Source organism: Akebia trifoliata, chromosome 12 (genome assembly GCF_017979445.1).
Source record: "Akebia trifoliata isolate Shusen 1 chromosome 12, ASM1797944v1, whole genome shotgun sequence".
In the NCBI taxonomy this organism is placed as follows: domain Eukaryota; kingdom Viridiplantae; phylum Streptophyta; class Magnoliopsida; order Ranunculales; family Lardizabalaceae; genus Akebia; species Akebia trifoliata.
In genome coordinates this window covers 7,391,119-7,408,938 of record NC_141386.1, presented here as the reverse complement: position 1 = coordinate 7,408,938, position 17,820 = coordinate 7,391,119, and the positions used below count along the sequence as shown (strand labels likewise).

Genomic DNA, 17,820 nt, shown 5'->3' with positions numbered 1-17,820 from the left:
CTTTTTGAAATTCCTTTTTCAAACTCACTCACTTCTCTTCAGCAAGAACACCAACCAACTCCTTTTCCCTATCCAAGACAAAGATTTTGTCCAATAGGGATTTCTTCCTAATCTCAAATCTAACAAAACACTCACGATTCCACTCTTTTAGCTTGCCTTTCAATTCTTTCAGTTTATTCCTAAAACTTTCCCTAAGGCGACCAACCTCTTCAAAACTATTCCACCAAGTTCTAACCAACTCGAGGAAACCATTGTGTTTCAACCTCATATTCTCAAATCAGATCCAACGTCTTAAATTGAGACCCGCCTCAAACATAATGGGTGTATAATCAGAGACCGGCCTAGGAATCGCCAATTGAATAACAGAACCAAAGAGCTCTTCCCAACCAATATTCACAAGGAATCTATCCAACCGAGATAAGGTTGGGATATCCTGGTTGTGGGACCACATGAATCTAGCACCCCCTAAAGGTTAGTCAACCAAGTCATTTCTATTAAGCAAATCTAATGACATTAAACTCACCTCCTATACACCATGGCCTATCCCAATAAGTAGCCACATCATCCAATTCCCCCCAGAACTAGTCACGCTCCCCAGATTTGAACAGCCCATTAACTCCGAAGATCGCCATGTCTCACTAGAACTGACACAATTACACAAGATGAACACAGGAAAGGCCTTGATTAAGAATTCACTAACCGTCACAAATCTAGTATCCCACAACACAAGAATACCGCCTACAAAATCGATCGCAAGAAAAGCCACCCATCTCACACTGTCCCAACCCCACATCTCATAGATTAAAAAATCATCAACGGGCTCCAATTTGGACTCTTGAAAGATCACAATGTGCGGATTTTGAAATCTAACAACTTGCTTGACTGTAGCCCTTTTGCAACGATTACCCAACCCTCAAACATTCTAGGATAGGAGCTTAACTACCACTGAGAATTGATTTGCTCCTCTTCCTCCTCCTATTACCTCCAGAATACAAGGGAAACTCATTAACATCTTTTTCCCAACATTTCCACCTCCTTCAACCGTTTTCCTCTACATTTCTTTTGTTTTGAAGCATCCTCAATATCCTTATCCTCTCCTTGAAACTGGCTGACAGTACCTAAGCTATTGAAGTAAGGGCTTTGGATAGGAGATCCACATCGGGTCTATTGCACGCTAAGACAATTGACTTTGAACACACTGCTAGTCCTGGTGTCATCTTCTTTTAGAAACAACATTTTGAATTCCTTCTTACCCAAAACAAATTTCAATAAATTTCAGTACCAAAAAAGTGATCAAACTTCAACACTCCCATGACTACCCCAATATCCAGCACACGGTTCAGAAGTCATTCGGTCATTTCATATGCTAAAGCCTTCCTCCTTGTGATTGCAACCTCCTCTGACCCCTCGACCCCTACTATAAGATCATTCTCCACATACTCCAATTCCCTAAACCGAATTGATCCTTCCCAACAATACAAGTTTTCCTGGCCCTAACCCCTAACCAGAAGGGGTAGAAGTATGAAAAACTGAGGAACCCAGCCTCTCTCTAAAACTACTACCCTCAGACGGAAGCCTATCAACCTTCCACGAGTGCCTAGATTAGGAAAGCAAGTCAAAGACAATACAAAATGATGTGAGCAACTCACCCTAGACCCTGCAATCTTGGGGGAAAAATCTAACAAAAGGCAAAGGGAATCAAAAGACCAAGCAATGGAGCAAGAAATAAATTTTGGAATAAAACAATAACTCCAAGAAGCTAACTCACCTGCCGCACATTTATGGCCATCTACCGAATCAGCCAAAGGAGAAGCCAGTGAAGGAAGGGGCACTATCTCCGATGAGAGCAGAGCCTTTGTCCTGCTACGCATCACCTATCTATCACAAACCTCACTTTGAGCTGCTATTGCACCTTCAACAAACCCTTCTACAAAGACTGGAGCGAGATCCTTACTCAAAATAGAGTATCTCTGTCGAGGAAAGCCCATCCCAAGTGACTTAAACTGCAGATGGGTTTTGGATCCTGGACTCCCAAACCATATGGGTCGTATCCTGGCTACTAGTACAAGCTTCATCCAAGCAATAAGGTTCCAACTAATGAGAATGGGCCTCAGTCCAATCCACACACGAAACACTAATTTGCTTAACATGGGGGGGGGAGGGGCATTGGCCTCTCAAAAGGACAAATGTCCAGTTCAACACTGCTCAAAGAACCCACAAACTCTTTTAGCCCAAAGGAGAGTGATCTGGACTTCTTACGAAAGTTCCTAACGAGGCCCAAAGTCACAAATTTCCGACACATGCTGGCCACAAGGACTTTGCGTAAAGATAATGTATAATCTCCCCTCTTAGACCTAGGTTGTGCCAACTCACTACTGACCTCAGAGCTATAAGGTCAACATCTGTCCTGCACACAATATCCCTACTAGCCTGCACCGAGTGCTTCTCTAGAGGGTTTGTTAACCCAATCGACGAGTTAGGCACGAATGATTTATCCGAATCAAACAAGAAATCCTCCCTCCAACTGCATAACGATGGGTCATGTTCACTCAAGGCCCAAAAATAGTTCGTGTTGTGACATACCCCAATCGCAGGTTTCTTAAAACCCATCTCCTAACTCTTATTTGAATTCAAACCAGAGGGTTGAGTTGCACATAACCACTAATAACTGATGAAAATCCCTTGGTCTATGATCATATTAGGGATATTTTCCAACCACAAAGACAAAATCCTCCAAACAGAGGATTTTAACCACCACGAGGATATTAAGTACAAATCAGATAAGAAAATTCTGGTTTATACCAAGAGAAAAGAAGAAAAAAAATAAGGAAAAAGAGGAGATAAAACCAAAATCTGGACACTAGAAAAGCTTTGATACCATGAAGAAGATCAGATTAAGGCTTAGAGAAGAAAATAATGGAGAAAGTGAGAATAGTCAAACTTGACTCTCTCACTATGAACTGTGATATATATATAAAACTAGAAAACAAATGAAATTACATATATGCCCTTATGGCACATATATAAAATATCGATATATCTAACAAATTCCAACGTGGATCACTAAATAAACCATCAAAGTTTACAAAGATCTCCCCCCCCCCTCTCACCAATAATTAAAATTGAGCCCAAAAGTGGACCACTTAATGAATAAAAATTAATAACATAAAACTAAAATAAAACCTAAATCTGGGTTTGATGTCCTCATCAAATATGGAAGCCAACGCCCCTGAAATAATTTTAAAATTTTCCCGTCAAATATTAAAAAAATTTCCTTATTTACAGAAACTCAGCACTACAAAAGTGACTGCAACCAACATGATGGTGTTTTTATTTACTACAATGGATCAGATTTTCTTCATAAGAAATATTCAAGAATAATGCGCAAGGATAAATTCTAAGAAATTTTATCAAATGGTTCAACAGGGGACATATAGGAATCAGGAATTTTATCAAGCTAGCCTGATTAAGTCACCAAATTAAGCTTTCATAATCAGGTAAGCAATACATTTTTAATATTTCAAGTGGCTCATGTGGTATCATCAAATAAAAGAAGTCTTACATATAAAAAAAATTACCATCCAAAATAAAAGCACTAGGTTGTTTTTAAAAATCTTACTCTAGCGTACAACCAATGGCAAAATCATGTGAGATGTGACCAAAATAGATTTCAATTTTGGGGGCATTTGGGTTCTGTCATAATTCCCGCTGACTAGAATTATTGATATGTAATGGTAACCTAACTTTCCATAAAAGAGAAGTATGAACAGGAAGAAAAAAAAGAAGACAACACAACAAAAATAACTGAAAAATGTGCCCTTTGAAGGAGGGTACATAATCCTTACCCCAAAGATTCCCTCTAACCAAATTACAAATTAGGTATGTTCTTGTCTTAGCCCTAGGGATCTTATAATATAAAGAATGCATAAGGCATAAAGTAGTACAACATGTATAATCTCATGAGGTGTGTGGATGGTGCAAAACGAATCATAAGGGCATTAAGTCATCTTAATTAATCTATAACAAAGGACTAAGGTCAATGGGTTTTCCATCGATTTTGTCTATAAATAATAATCTAAGGCAACAAAGAAAGGGGTAGGAAACCTAATTTGGGCTCTCTCATTTCTTTCTCTTGGAGGGAACCCTTCCTCTTGCTGGGGGGCTTCCCCTTTGATCTGAGGAGCCAACATCTTTCCTCCTATGATGGTCATCATCATTAACATCATCTAAGACCTTATTCACCATTTACCCCTTCTACAAGGTGATTCTCCACATCCAAAATCTGAATAGTTTATTGTCAATCCAAAACGATATATATCTGCCTAAAGAGACAAGAATCGGTCATACATAAAACTAAGAAAAAAGAATTCTTGACAGGATGAGCACACCTATGTAACATTTACATTCGAAAATAAAGTGGTCAACAAATGAGGACAGAAAATAGAACATAAACAGAAGTTAAGAAGTAATTTTTGAAATGGACTGAGAAAAAAGAGAATCCAACCACAGCAGGTGCAGCTTGGCTAGCTGAATCAAAGACCTCATGCAAAGCTTGCTCACTCTCTCCATGGAATTGACTAATGATCTCAGGGCCATTTATTGAGAAAAGGTTGACACCTGCATCATGAACACATGAACGAGCCAAAGATGTCTTTCCTGTGCCAGGTGGACCATGAAGAAGCACTCCCTTTGTAGTTCGTAGGCCTAGACTGAAGCAATTACAGTAGTAATGAACAACTCAAGATACAACCCAGGATATGGTAACCTTTAGACTAATTAAAAAGGATCCATATAACAAATAGCAGTAAAAATAAGTTAAACTTCATGTTTCTTCCATAGTTCAATGTATTAAACCTCATTCTACCAGAACCCACTCTGTTGTATACCCTTTTTTTAATCCAAACCTACCATTTACCATGGAGAAGGTGGAGGGGGGGACAACCAGATTTTTGAAGGGAAAGAAATGGATCCTAGGGGCACTATCATCTCGGTCTTAGCGCTTTTGTTCTACTGGGGCAAGGTCTAGCAGGTGTTTCGAGGGGTTTTCTTTGAGGATTTCCTAGTAAGGTGGGATAGGGTTTGTAATTTAGAGGAGTAATTGCATTTGGTCGGTCTTTCTTGTTTTGTTTTGGTTTGTCTTTTGTACTTTTTTGCTTCTTCGGGTTGGATATCTCGTCCTCCCCTCTGTAAATTCTTTTCCTTGTTAATATAATTTTGTTTACCTATCAAAAACAAAATGTGGAGGCAATCATCCCACCTTAGTCTGAGCTGTTTTAAAATTCAGCCAAGTTCAACAATATCAAAATTTGGAGTTTTAGATTTTATTCTGTTAAAAGGATCCAGAATGTTAAACTAAAAAGAGATGGAGAAGAACTCAAAACTCTAAAGAATAAAGCTTATATATATTGTTAACCAACCAACTACTCCAAAAAAAAACAATTTGTTGAAAAGGTATGAATATAAGAGGGTCCCAGGGCCTAATAGGGGCTATTACAGACCCGAGAGTGGAGGAAAATATACACTCAACATATATATATAGGGGGGGCGTTCGGCTGACACTCTTAGGATGACAAAATGCTGACAAAAGTTTTGTCCTATGTGGCTTAAAAGTTTCGCATTGGACTGATTTTTTTGTGAGGATGATCTCTATGGTGAGGAGATCATCCTCACCAAAAACCAGCCGAATCTGAAACTTCTAAGTCCATCAAAAGTGGTTTACAAATTTTTGGTAAAAAATCGACGGTTCACGATTCTAAACCACTTTTGATGGACTTAGAAGTTTCGGAAAAAAATCAGCTCAATCCAAAATTTCTAAGCCATATAGGACAAACGTTTTGGCAGCATTTTTTCATCCTAAGATTGTCAGCCGAACGCCATAGATATATATATAATACTTGCTTAATTGAACTAACTATTACACATATTCAAAAAAAAAAAAAATTACTTCTAGATATTTATGACTAAAGTATTAACATATATAATGAACAATAACAGGTCTGACTTCAAACGAGTCTAATATCATGAATACCAAAGACAAAGGAAATTTATGTACGAGTCAAATCGTAATTTTAGCCGATCTAGGCCCTATTCTTTGTGGAACCTAACCCACAGCCAGACTGAAATTGGATTTGAAATCTTTAAAAAATGTAAATCGTACAATTCAATATTCGTATTTTATTGGTTTAAAATTTTGTCATATCCATGAGAAATAAAAAGATTTGTAAAAATAGGTATTAATGACATCATGTTGACATCAACATGATGTTATCATCACTTCCCAATCCTTTTTTTTCTACACCTGTGACAGAAGCTCTAATTTATTTTTTATTTTAGAAAATGTGTCACTTGGTTTTTTCTCTCTCTCTCTCTCTCTCTTTTTCTACCTAAAAACGCATTTTGCAACAAATGAAATCTCAGTAATTGAAAAAAAGACTTCACCTCATGCCTAAGCATCTAAAAACACTTATCTAAACTATAGTTTTTTTCCCAAATTATTTTTTTCCCTTCCCTCCATGAGTTATGATAATTTGAAGGTTTTAGGTGTGGGGCCTATGTTTTTCTTTTCTAGAGTTAAAGCTGAAATAAAAAGAAGTTTTAATGTCAAGAATGGGATTCAAACCCATGCCCTTTCGGACCAGTACCTGAAACTGGCGCCTTAGACCAACATATGTGGTATATGTTGAGTTTGATCAGATTTCTAAGTTGATTGTGGCATGTTCTCTCCAAATTATCTTTCTTCTCTTCTTTTTTTCGTCTTTACTAGTTCTAACTCTTTCTTAACCTCCTTAGATCTTAGACTCTAGTATTGTGCAATTTTGGGATATCTACAGTGAAGGTACAATGTGTTTTTTTTTTTTTTTTGGTTTTTGCTCTTTTATTTCTTTTTGAGAAATTCAGTAACGCCTCTTAATTTTCTTCAAATATATATATACACACTAGACAGTTCAAGGGACAACAATTGTAACAACGGATTTTGTCTTAAACGGGTTAGAAGTTTCGGAATGGGCTGGTTTTAGGTGAGGATGATCTCTACTGTTAGAAGTTTCGGAATGGGCTGGTTTTTGGTGAGGATTATCTCTACTGTAGAGATCATCCTCACCCAAAATCAGCCCATTCCGAAACTTCTAACCCCATCAATAGTGGTTAACAAAAAAATTGGCAGTCCACGATTCTTTAACTTGTAAACTGGGGTTTTAAGTTTCGAAATGGGCTGGTTTTGGTGAGGATGATCTTCTCACCATAGAGATCATCCTCACCAAAACTCAGCCCATTTCGAAACTTCTAACCCCATTAAAAGTGGTTTACAAAAAAACCATTGTCACAATGATTGCCATATCTCCAGATATAATAATCAAGATTTTTATTATGTTTAATTCTTAGATTTTTTTTTTTTAACATTATAGTTGTACTGGTAACTTGCATGCTTTAATCATATAAATATAGGGGAGAACTCCCTCCAAAAGGTCACCAGTGCTAATAGGGCTTAAAAACATTTGAGAAATTGTGTTTTGGAAGGGGGTGGGAGTGATCTCTTTTGAAGATTTTACATTTAGATCGGAATATGTTTTGTAAGGTGTGATCTTTCTTTTTTTTATAAATTTGCTTTATCTATCAAAATACCGAAGAATACTTTTTTTTTTATAAGTAAGAATACTTGTTTTGGCTTTGGATTATTCACCTTAGCTTTTTGTTCTTAATATGGAGACGTTGGATTAGGTGAACTAGCTCATTCTCCTACATCCAGATTAAGTAATCAGATCTTATGATCATTGAACTGGTTGATATCAGGCCACATCAGACAATTTGCAGATTCAAGAAGGTTGAAATCTTTGTTCAATTTTCTTTGCTTTTAATTATTTAGAATACCTTAAATGAGTATGTAAGATGATTTAGTGTCTCCTCTTCATTCTTGAGAAAAGTAGATCTTCTAAGTCCAAGTTGGTCTTGACAAACCAACTTTAGAGGGTGACAAGTTTCACAGTAAGTATTTTCTAAGAACCTCGTCCGTGTTTATGTCATGGAGTGGATCTATATTTTTATTCATTGGAATTAATCTTTTGCAGCCAAAGACCTGCATTGGGTTTCTCTTTCTTTGTTGGGGGGATAAGTTTTTCAGTACTAAGCCAGGCCCTCTGTATCCGACCTCAAGCAAAATCTCTGAAATCACATGTGATATACAGACACAAACTGCAATTCCAATTAGAAAACAGCTTACAAAAATATGGACATGGTGTGGCATAGTTAAAAAGAAGTCACACTTGAGGGGTGAGGAGGACAGCAATTCCATCAGTTTTAACATTAATGGTAAAATTTATTTTGAAGATTATGGTTAGAGAAGAGTTTATGACAAACAAATAGTCCAACTCATGTTTACCTTTCTCGTTTAAATTTTGATAAGTAAAACTCTAATCTGCTGTTCTATCATCCCCAAAATCATAGCATAGACTCTAAACCCTATGCTCCAGTGCACTAAAAGCTTCTTGAAATGCCAAGATATTTTATAAGGACTGGTGTTTATGATTAAAAAAAAATTGAACTTAACATGGACATCAAGAAATAGAAGTAAATCCATCAAGTAATCTCATGCAATTATAATCTCCAAATAAAGAACCTTGTGTTCTTATGTGTCCCTCATCTTCATCATAGTTTGGCAATCCAAAAATATTTCAGATAGAAGCTAATCAAGAAGCTGCAGGCCATGCTCGTTGGAATAATAATTCTACACTTTTTAATAATAATGAAGTCCCTTACTTTTTTCTTTTTTTTTTCATCAAAAAGTATGCAAGTGAAACATGAAGTTTGAGACTTGGTATTGAAAGTAAAAGTACATAATATCCGAGAAATCACAAAAAATGAATGGAAAAAAAAAGTGACATACCTTGACAGAGTGTCTTTCACCGATGAGGAAATAATTATTTCCTTCAGGATAGCAAATTCTTTCGATAAACCACCCAATTTTGAAACATGGCTTGCCTCATCCTTGACGTTTCTACATTCGAGCTCCACTAGTGGCAAACTTCTTTCAACTGGAACTTGTGTTCCTATAGGTAGTGATGAACTTAGATGTAATTTTGTTTTGTGGTCTATGACAAAGGCATCAACCACACGATCCTCATCTAGTATTTGAACCTCGTGTATCAAATCCTTGCTATGACATTCAATCGATAATGTATTTGCACCCACGACACGGAAAACAAATGCCTGCCCACTCCTTGGGATGGCCACAAGATTTCCGTGGAGTAAAAGGCGGGAATGTAACCAGAAAGCAGCACATATCTGAAAAACTTCCCTCGACTTTTCATCCACAAGTGCTTCTCCAATATCATAGGCATCAAACAATGTTCCATTTGAATGACATACACTTGACACTGATTCGTGGCTTCGTCTCGAAAGCGGTCGACTAACACCAGGAGAACTAAGCTTTGATTGGTAGAGCAACGGCGTCTTGGGGGATGAAACCTTTCCATTTTCAAATTGATCGTGGTGTGTTTCTGATGTAGAATTAATATGAGACGAAACATCACCATTTATTCTAAGCCCACGCTTTGATGGAACCAGTTCTAAATACAGATCCTTGCAACTGCAGAGAGAGAGACAAGAAACTGAGGTATCAGTTGTGGTATGCAACTTATCGGTCCCATTTAGAAGGCCAGCTATGGAGTGAATTCGAATGGGGGAAACAAATGTAATGCTCCCAAGAGAGGGATTGCCCATTGTGCTAGATAGGCTCCATGACAATCGCACATCATTCTTCAAAACCTACATGAAGGCATGAATCACTAATAAGGAAAAAGCATGAGCTCAAAAAGGAAAAACAACTACATTTATAAGACCAGCCTCTGTAACATGAAAAGGAAATATTAAAAGGGAAAACGTATGGAAAGATTATTTACCAACTCATCTCTCACTTTGCATAAGCAACAAAAATGAGCTGAAATCATACCTCTAGAGATAACATGATCTACGGTCACAATCTTATTCAAAGCTATGTTTCAAATAAAAAAGGATAAATTGGAAGGGACTTAAGGATTTGGAGCATTGTTGGACTGTTGCATAGGGTTTAAAATGGCCAGGATTGGGCCATGGGCTTAAAATTCCAAATTTCACGAGTCATGGGCTTGGTGATGCAGGACAATGAGGGGAGAGAAGAAAATAGAATTTGGTTTAGGATTTGGGGTAAGGATTAAGAATTTGAGATTGGGTTTACGATTTGGGTTAGGATATGTAAGCCCAAAAGGTAAAAATGAAAATTTTATTTCAATTATTTGTAGGATAAAGAAAATGGTTAAGGATTAAGGGTAAAAGATTTGAAAAAGAGATTAATGAAATAAATGTTAAAGAAAATGGAGATGGATTAAGGGTTGACGTTTGTAGGTTTCAAGAATCAAAAATCAAGAAAGGGATTTCAAGAATCAAGAATCAAGAAAATCAAGGACAAAAAACTAAAAGAAAATCAAGAAAAAGCAAAAGAATAAAAAAGAAAAATAAAGATTAAAAGGAAAAAAATGGAGAAAGGGATAGAAAGATAGAACCTTGGAATCACATTAAAAATGGTGGAGAACTCACTTCACTCCATAAAAGAAACCCATTTTTTATTGATCAAAATCTCCATTATTTATTAATATAAAAAAAAAAACCTAATACAAAAATAAATCAAGAATCCTAATCAAACTAAAATACCAAATAAATAAAGCTAATTTTCGTAACTTTCTCTCTCCTAATTTTCAAACCCTAACAAACTTAAATAAAACAACAAAGTAAAGTTACTAAACTACCACTAAATATTAACTCAGACCATGGGTTAATAAAACATCAAAATAAACCCAAAAAATAAAAAATTAAAGCCCTAACACAGAAATTTAAATAAAAATTAAAATCGACTCTTCAAGATTTGATATGCTCATCAATTATCCTCAGCTGGGAAAATTTCGCCACTGGTGAAATAAAATTATGGTAATTCTCATCATCGGTTGCATTCTGCATTATTCTATTCTGGTTGGAGAAAACTCATCCTCAAGTTTTAAAGTGCTTGAGAATGATCATGACAATTCGTGGTTCATCCCTTTTGGTGAAGATTAGTCCTCGTGTCTTGATCTTGTGTTGAATTATTAACTTCAAATTACGATCTTCTATCTTGGCAAAATATTTATTGTACCCGTCTAAGATGATTAAGTCGGTTTGAAGCAGTGATGGAACAATTGCATCATGAACAAAAATTGTAAATGTTATCTCCAAAAGATCTTCCTTAGGCTCTTAGGCTCTTAGGCTCTTTTGACGTATTTTCCCCTTCATGATCTTGTTCTCCCGTTGATTCTAGAACTATAGGCACACCATATTCTGAATTTGATGTTTGATCTGACTTTTCTTAAATTTGCTCTTGGACTGATAGTACCACAGGAGTTGATTTCCATAGGCATACCTTGAGTAGATATTGTCTGTCTAAAGTAACACGTAAAATATTTCGCTCCACATCAAACGTAACTTGTACATGTAAGACCCAATCTCGACCCAACACAATATGACAATTTTTTAGAGGAACCACCTTACATTCAGTACCATGGATAAAACTTCCCTGACGGAACTGAACGACATAGCCATAATCAAGATAACCACAATAAATCTTATTTTCAACATTCTGCAAAATCTTCATAGAAAAATTTGTGGAAATCAAGTATTCCTCTGCACAATACCCTGAATGACTTCCCAGAAGATAAAACAAATATGGTTTTGACTTCCAATATCATCTCTATCTATTCTATGTTTAACTCTGATACCAAATTTGATGCAGGATAGTGAGAGAAGATAAGAAAACGATGGGGATTTTAAGAAATTTGGTTTAGGAGTTTGGGTAAGGATTAAGGATTTAAGATTGGGTTTACGATTTAGGTTAGTATAGGTAAACCCAAAAGTAAAATATTTTTTTTTTCACAATTAGGACAATTTCAGTAGGATAGATGAAATAAGGGTTAAAAAAATATGGGAAGGATTAAGGGTTGAGATTTATAGGTTTCAAGAATCAAATATCAAAAATCAAAAAAGGGATTTCAAGAATCAAGAATCAAGAATCAAGAAAGAGGTCTCAAGAATCAAGAAAATCAAGAACAAGCAACTAAAAGAAAATCAAGAAAAAACAAAATAATAGAAAAGAAAATTAAAGATTAGAAAAAAAAAGAGATAGAAAGAACCTTGGAATCACACCAAGGATTTCTTGGAATTGTTGGAAATAATTTAGTTATTTTTTTTTTAGTCTTTATTTCTTAGTAGTGATAGTCTTTTATTTAATTATTATTCGTAAGGGCTTTTCTGTAATTTGACCTTTTTAATTAATATAAATTTCTGTCAAGCTCTCAAGAAGAGACTTGACAAGATATTATTCTCAAATTCTTCTTGGTATCAGAGCCAAGGAATTTTCTCTCTTCTTTCTTTCTTCTCTTCATTCACTAAATCCTAATCTAGAGTCAATCTCATTCGATCTTCTTCCCTTCGGGGGTATTTTATATATATATTTTTTTTTCTTCTCGTTTTATCACATGCTGCAATAATGCGCTGTGTTTATACCCTATGCTAGGGTTTATTTCTTCGTAACAACCAATTCTTTGTGTGTACGATAACAACTGAGCCACAATAGTGGCTATTTTTTTGTTTTTCAACCACTGTTACTAGAACCTGCGACTGTCCTGCACCCAGACGACAGCCCTAAGAGTACTAGAACCTGTGACAATCCTGTACCCAGTCGACAGCCTTAAGAATTTCAGATTCACCTAACGACAACAGTTTAGGTCTCGTTGTGACCCTACGAATAACCCAGAGCCCTTGATTGAACCTGCTATAGGTCCCTACAACTTCACTGCAGTCAGGCGACAGTCGTTCATCTGTTTTTTGACTTCGTTCTTGGTCCTGTGACTTCACAGCAACCAAGCGATAGTCACTGCAGTCAAGCGACAGGAGTTTTTCTGGTTTTTTGGCTTCATTCTTGGTCCTGCAACTTCGCAGCAACTAGGCGACAGTGGTTTTGACGTCACAGCAACCAAGCGACAGTGATTTTCTGTTGTTTTTTGATTTACTGGTTCAGTTTGGTCCTGTGACAGTGTTTTCCTTTTTTTTTACTTCAGTTTTCTCTTGTTGACCTTGTGGAGGAGTACAACATTAGTAGAATTTTTTTTGTGACTTGCTATTGCAGCAGCAGGCTGTTGACAGAGTTTGTCAGCAGTTTGGACATTGATCTGCTATTTGGGCTACTATTCCTTCCTCAGATCTCCCTTCAAACCAAACCAATGTCTTTGGTACAAGGAATTCCAACTTCTGTTACAATCCTTGAGTCTAACTCCTCAGCTCAACGTATTACCACTGCTCTTCTCGATGGTCAAAACTTCCAGTCATGGTCCCTATCTGTGCCTCTCTTTCTAAGGAGCAGAGGGAAATTTGGATGGCTCTCTGGGACTATTACTAAACCACCTTTAACTGATCCTAAATTTGAATCATGGGAGATCGACAACTATACTATCCTTGGATGGTTGTTCAACTCCATGGAGCAACGTATTTATACCATGTTCATGTACCATGAGACAGTTCCATCTTTATGGTCGGCGCTTACTCGAACATATGCACATGTCAGGAATTACTCGAGGATTTATGAACTTTATCGAGACATTGCCCAAGCTACCCAAGGGACTCAGAGTGTCGCTGATTACTTCGGATACCTTCAATCACGTTAGGAAGAACTTTCTCACTATGAGTCTATAGCTGAATTGTCTTCAGAAGCAGCTGATTATGTAGTCAAACGGATTGCTCGACATCAAACCTACCAGTTTCTTATAGGTTTGCGTCCCGAATTTGAGGCACTTCGCACACAGATCCTCAACACCACTCCTTTACCTTCCTTATTTGAGATATTTGCGACCATTGACAGTGATAAGCGTCGTCGCCATATTGCTTCTCCTCAGACTCAAGTTCCTGGCATTCTTTCTGCTTCAGTTACAGATCAGATGGCATTAGCTATCAACTCGAGTTTCTCCGACCCCCGTACCCCCGGCTCAGGGAATCGTGGTCGTGGTCAAGGGAGTGGTCTTACTTATAGTCATTGTGGGAAGCCTGGTCATGAGAAGGCTCGCTGCTTTCAGCTCTATCCTCATCTGATACTCCGATCTTCCTCCACTTCATCTTTGGGACAGACTATTCCTCGTGCTGCTACAATTGAGTCCTCATTTGTTCATCTCACTGATCCTCCTTCACTTGGGACGATTGATTTGCAACAGCTACAGACTCAGATTGCAATATTGTTCAAGATCAGATCCAAGCTCATACTAAAATCTCTTCGACTGCGGCCTCAGGTATTACGACTCCAAGTACATCCTCTACATTCAATGTCACTCAGTCTTGCTCTGCTCCTCTGACATGGGTTATTGATTCTGGTTCCTCTGATCACATGATCGGTGAGTCTAGCCACTTTACCTCTTCTATTTTTTCTACCACTCATAGGGAGGTTCGCCTTGCTGACGGATCTCTTATACCTATCCACAACAAGGGTGTCATCCCTTTATCCTCTGGGATTTCTCTAGATTCTGTGCTTCATGTCCCTCATCTTTCTCTTAATCTTTTGTCTGTTAGCAGTATTACTAAATCTCATAATTGCTCAGTTACCTTTTTTCCTACTCACTGCATTTTTTAGGACCTGACTTCGAAGAGGATTTTTGGCAAGGGATATGAGAGGGATGGGTTGTACTTGTTTGGATTTCAGCCCACTGCTGCTCCGGCTTCCGTGCTTCCATCATCTGATAGTTATATTTTTACATCATAAACTCTAGACTTATGGCATGCTCGCTTAAGACATGTCAATTTTCAACACTTGTGTGCTTTATTTCCTACTTTAAAAATTGCTTGTAGTGGACATAAATTTCAATGCTCTATGTGTGAACTTTCTAAACACACATACTTCTTATATTCCCCGTATGCATCGATTTAATGCCATATTTGATTTAGTTCATTTTGATGTGTAGGGGCCTGTAAGGAATTCAACCCGAAATTCCAAACTTGTGAGAAACAAGAAATAGAAGAAAAACACACACATCGAAAAAAAAAGCAATCACACGCACAAGACAGTATTTACGTGGTTCGGCAATTTGCCTACGTCCATGGAGTTGTAGAGATTTCACTATTTCGAGAAGAATTACAAAAGTGCGGCTCTAGTCTCAAAGACGACAACCAAAACCTTAAAAAACCCTAATCACCAAAAACGGCTTTTATATACTGCGCACAAGATACACAATGGGTTACAAAACAGGCCCCAAAAATTTTTCCCGGGGGCGTTCCCCCCTGGGCCCCCAGGAGGCTTATCCATGAGCGCTCCGGCTTGGGCCTACCGGCCCAAGCCTCCACTCCATGGATTAAGCCTCAGAAAATATCCCATCAAAATACCACGCAAACATTATTCGGGTCGGGTCGTCAACCGGATCAAAATATAACTAGGCTCCACAAAGCCCAACAGGGGCCTTCCCTTGTTACTGCCTTTACTGGTCATCGCTATTATGTTACATTTATAGATGACTACTCTCATTGCACTTGGGCTTATCTGATGCGTTCACGCTCTGAGGTGCTCCCAATTTTTGTTAATTTTCTTAAGATGATTCAAACTCAATACAATATCACTGTTAAATCTCTTAAATCTGATAATGGGAGGGAATATATTTTTGATGGTATTCGCTCCCATCTTCATGAGAATGATATACTTCATCAGTTGACTTGCCCTTATATTCCTGAACAAAACGGGACGGCGGAGCACAAGAATCGTCATCTCATGAACATTGTCCAATGTCTTCTTTGCAGAATGCATGGTCCAAAGGCATTTTAGAATATAACAATCCTTACTGCAGCTTTCCTTCTTAATCGCGTTCCAAGTCACACCTTAGAGGGGCAGGTGCCCCTTCATATCCTTCAACCTGATAGTACTCTTCCCTATTACACCTCACGTCCTTGGGTGCACAAGTTTCGTTCAAGACAAGATCCCCAATCGTACGAAATTGGACGATAAAGCCATTCGATGTATTTTTTTGGGTTACTCCTCTATGTCCAAGGGATATCGGTGTTATGATCCAGTTTCTCACCGTGTCATCCACACTTTTGATGTTACCTTCTTTGAAAATGTTTCATACTATCATACTACATCTACTTTGCAGGACTCGTCTTCTATCGTGCTACCTTCTCCAGTTTTTCCTTCGTCTCCGCCGTCGCTTCAAGTCTACACTTGTCGCCCTTACCCCTCTACACCCTTGCCAACCTCCTCCTTGGTTTCAGGTATACCATCTTCTCCCTCCACACATGCACCTGTTCTTATTCCGTCTATTTCTGACTCTCACTCACCTATTGCCCTTCGCAAAGGTAAGCAGGGGTGTGTTACTGATCACCCTATTACCCAATTTGTTTCCTATCAGGCCTACATTGCTGCCACTGATTCCATTAGAGTCCCTCGATCTATATTAGAGGCTTTGCGAGACCTTCAGTGGACAAAGGCTATGACTATTGAAATGAATGCATTGCAAACCAATAAAACTTGGGAACTTGTGCCTCTTCAGTATAGGGAACGAACAGTTGGTTGTAAATGGGTTTTCACTGTGAAATATCTCGCAGACGGTACTGTTGATCAGTATAAAATACGCCTAGTTGCTAAGGGATTTACACAAACTCCCAAAAAAGATTTTGATGCTACGTTCGCTCCAGTTGCTAAACTCTCAACTATTCGTCTTCTTATCTCCCTAACTGCGTGTAACTCCTGGCCACTTCACCAACTTGATGTGAAGAATGCATTTCTAACTGGTGATTTGACTGAGGTCATTTATATGGACCCTCTTCCAGGATTTCGTCTTCAGAGGGAGTATTCTGGGAAAGTATGCCGCCTTCTTAAGTCTTTGTATGACTTGAAGCAGCCCCCACAAGCCTGGTTTCAACGTTTTTCTGAGGTTATTATTTCTATGGAGTTTTCTAAATGTCATTCAGACCATAAGTAGGTACATAGGTTGTTCTTTACAATGAAGATGATTTCACCTAGATTTTCATTTTGGTATACTCCTCCCTATAGAAAGAGTTGGAGCAGGGTTGACTTACCTTGCTAAATAACGAGATATATTTGACATGCCTCCCTCGTTTTAAAAATATGTTGTTATGAAAATTGGGCCCACCCTTAGGTAAAAGTACACACCAAAAATCAACATGATTAGTGATGCCTGGCCATTCAGTTCCCTTAGTTTTAGCATCACTGGCTTCAACCTACCGACAAACCTATTCATAAAGTCAAGTTGAAAAAATAACTCAAACCTGACAGCTAAAAGTACCAACTAAGCATTTTTACATGCAAACCTACCTCAATTGGGATAAAATTCAAGGTCAATAGGCCTCAAAGAGTGTGGCATGTAAAGAGAGGGGGTATAAAAACCAGCCAAGTCTTGGGTGTTCAAGATAGAGGCTCATCCTTGACTAGCTAAAGATCAAAGGATTAAGGGGACAGCCCAAATTTGTTTAAATCACGGGAAATTTGCCATGCCTCACTGTCCAGGGAGGTATATCAATAAAGTTGTCCATTAGCAAGGAAAATGGGAGACTGCAAAGCTTAACATTTAAAGGAAGAAACGTAAAACAGAGATGTAATTGATATTCAAACCTTACAAGAATGAAAAGCCGTTGCCAGAGCAAAATAATTCCCAGCAGCACTGGCTCTTTCATCCTCAACATCAATGGCATCATGCCTAGCACACTCATCTGTTAATGAGTCAAGAGGAGAGCCACTTAAAACTTTCTTACTTGAAGAAGCAAGTGAAACCTGTCAATGGG

General features: G+C 37.8%; 1 protein-coding gene across 5 annotated transcripts in view; it reads right to left on the bottom strand.

Moving 5' to 3' along the window:
* Positions 1–17,820, bottom strand: part of CIP111 (Cam interacting protein 111) — a 36,246-nt gene that overhangs the window by 11,070 nt on the left and 7,356 nt on the right. For 4 of the 5 annotated variants that reach the window (XR_015170835.1, XM_086419217.1, XM_086419218.1 and 1 more), the window contains exons 2-4: positions 17,651–17,809; positions 8,879–9,759; positions 4,505–4,709 (exon numbers count right to left, since the gene is read on the bottom strand). Coding sequence is in view for 4 of the 5 variants with exons in the window: in XM_086419217.1 (XP_086275343.1) it covers positions 4,505–4,709; positions 8,879–9,759; positions 17,651–17,809 (1,245 nt within the window). In the remaining variant the exon portion in view is untranslated. The remainder of the gene's footprint in view (positions 1–4,504; positions 4,710–8,878; positions 9,760–17,650; positions 17,810–17,820) is intronic. The other variant, XM_086419216.1, reaches the window with a different exon arrangement.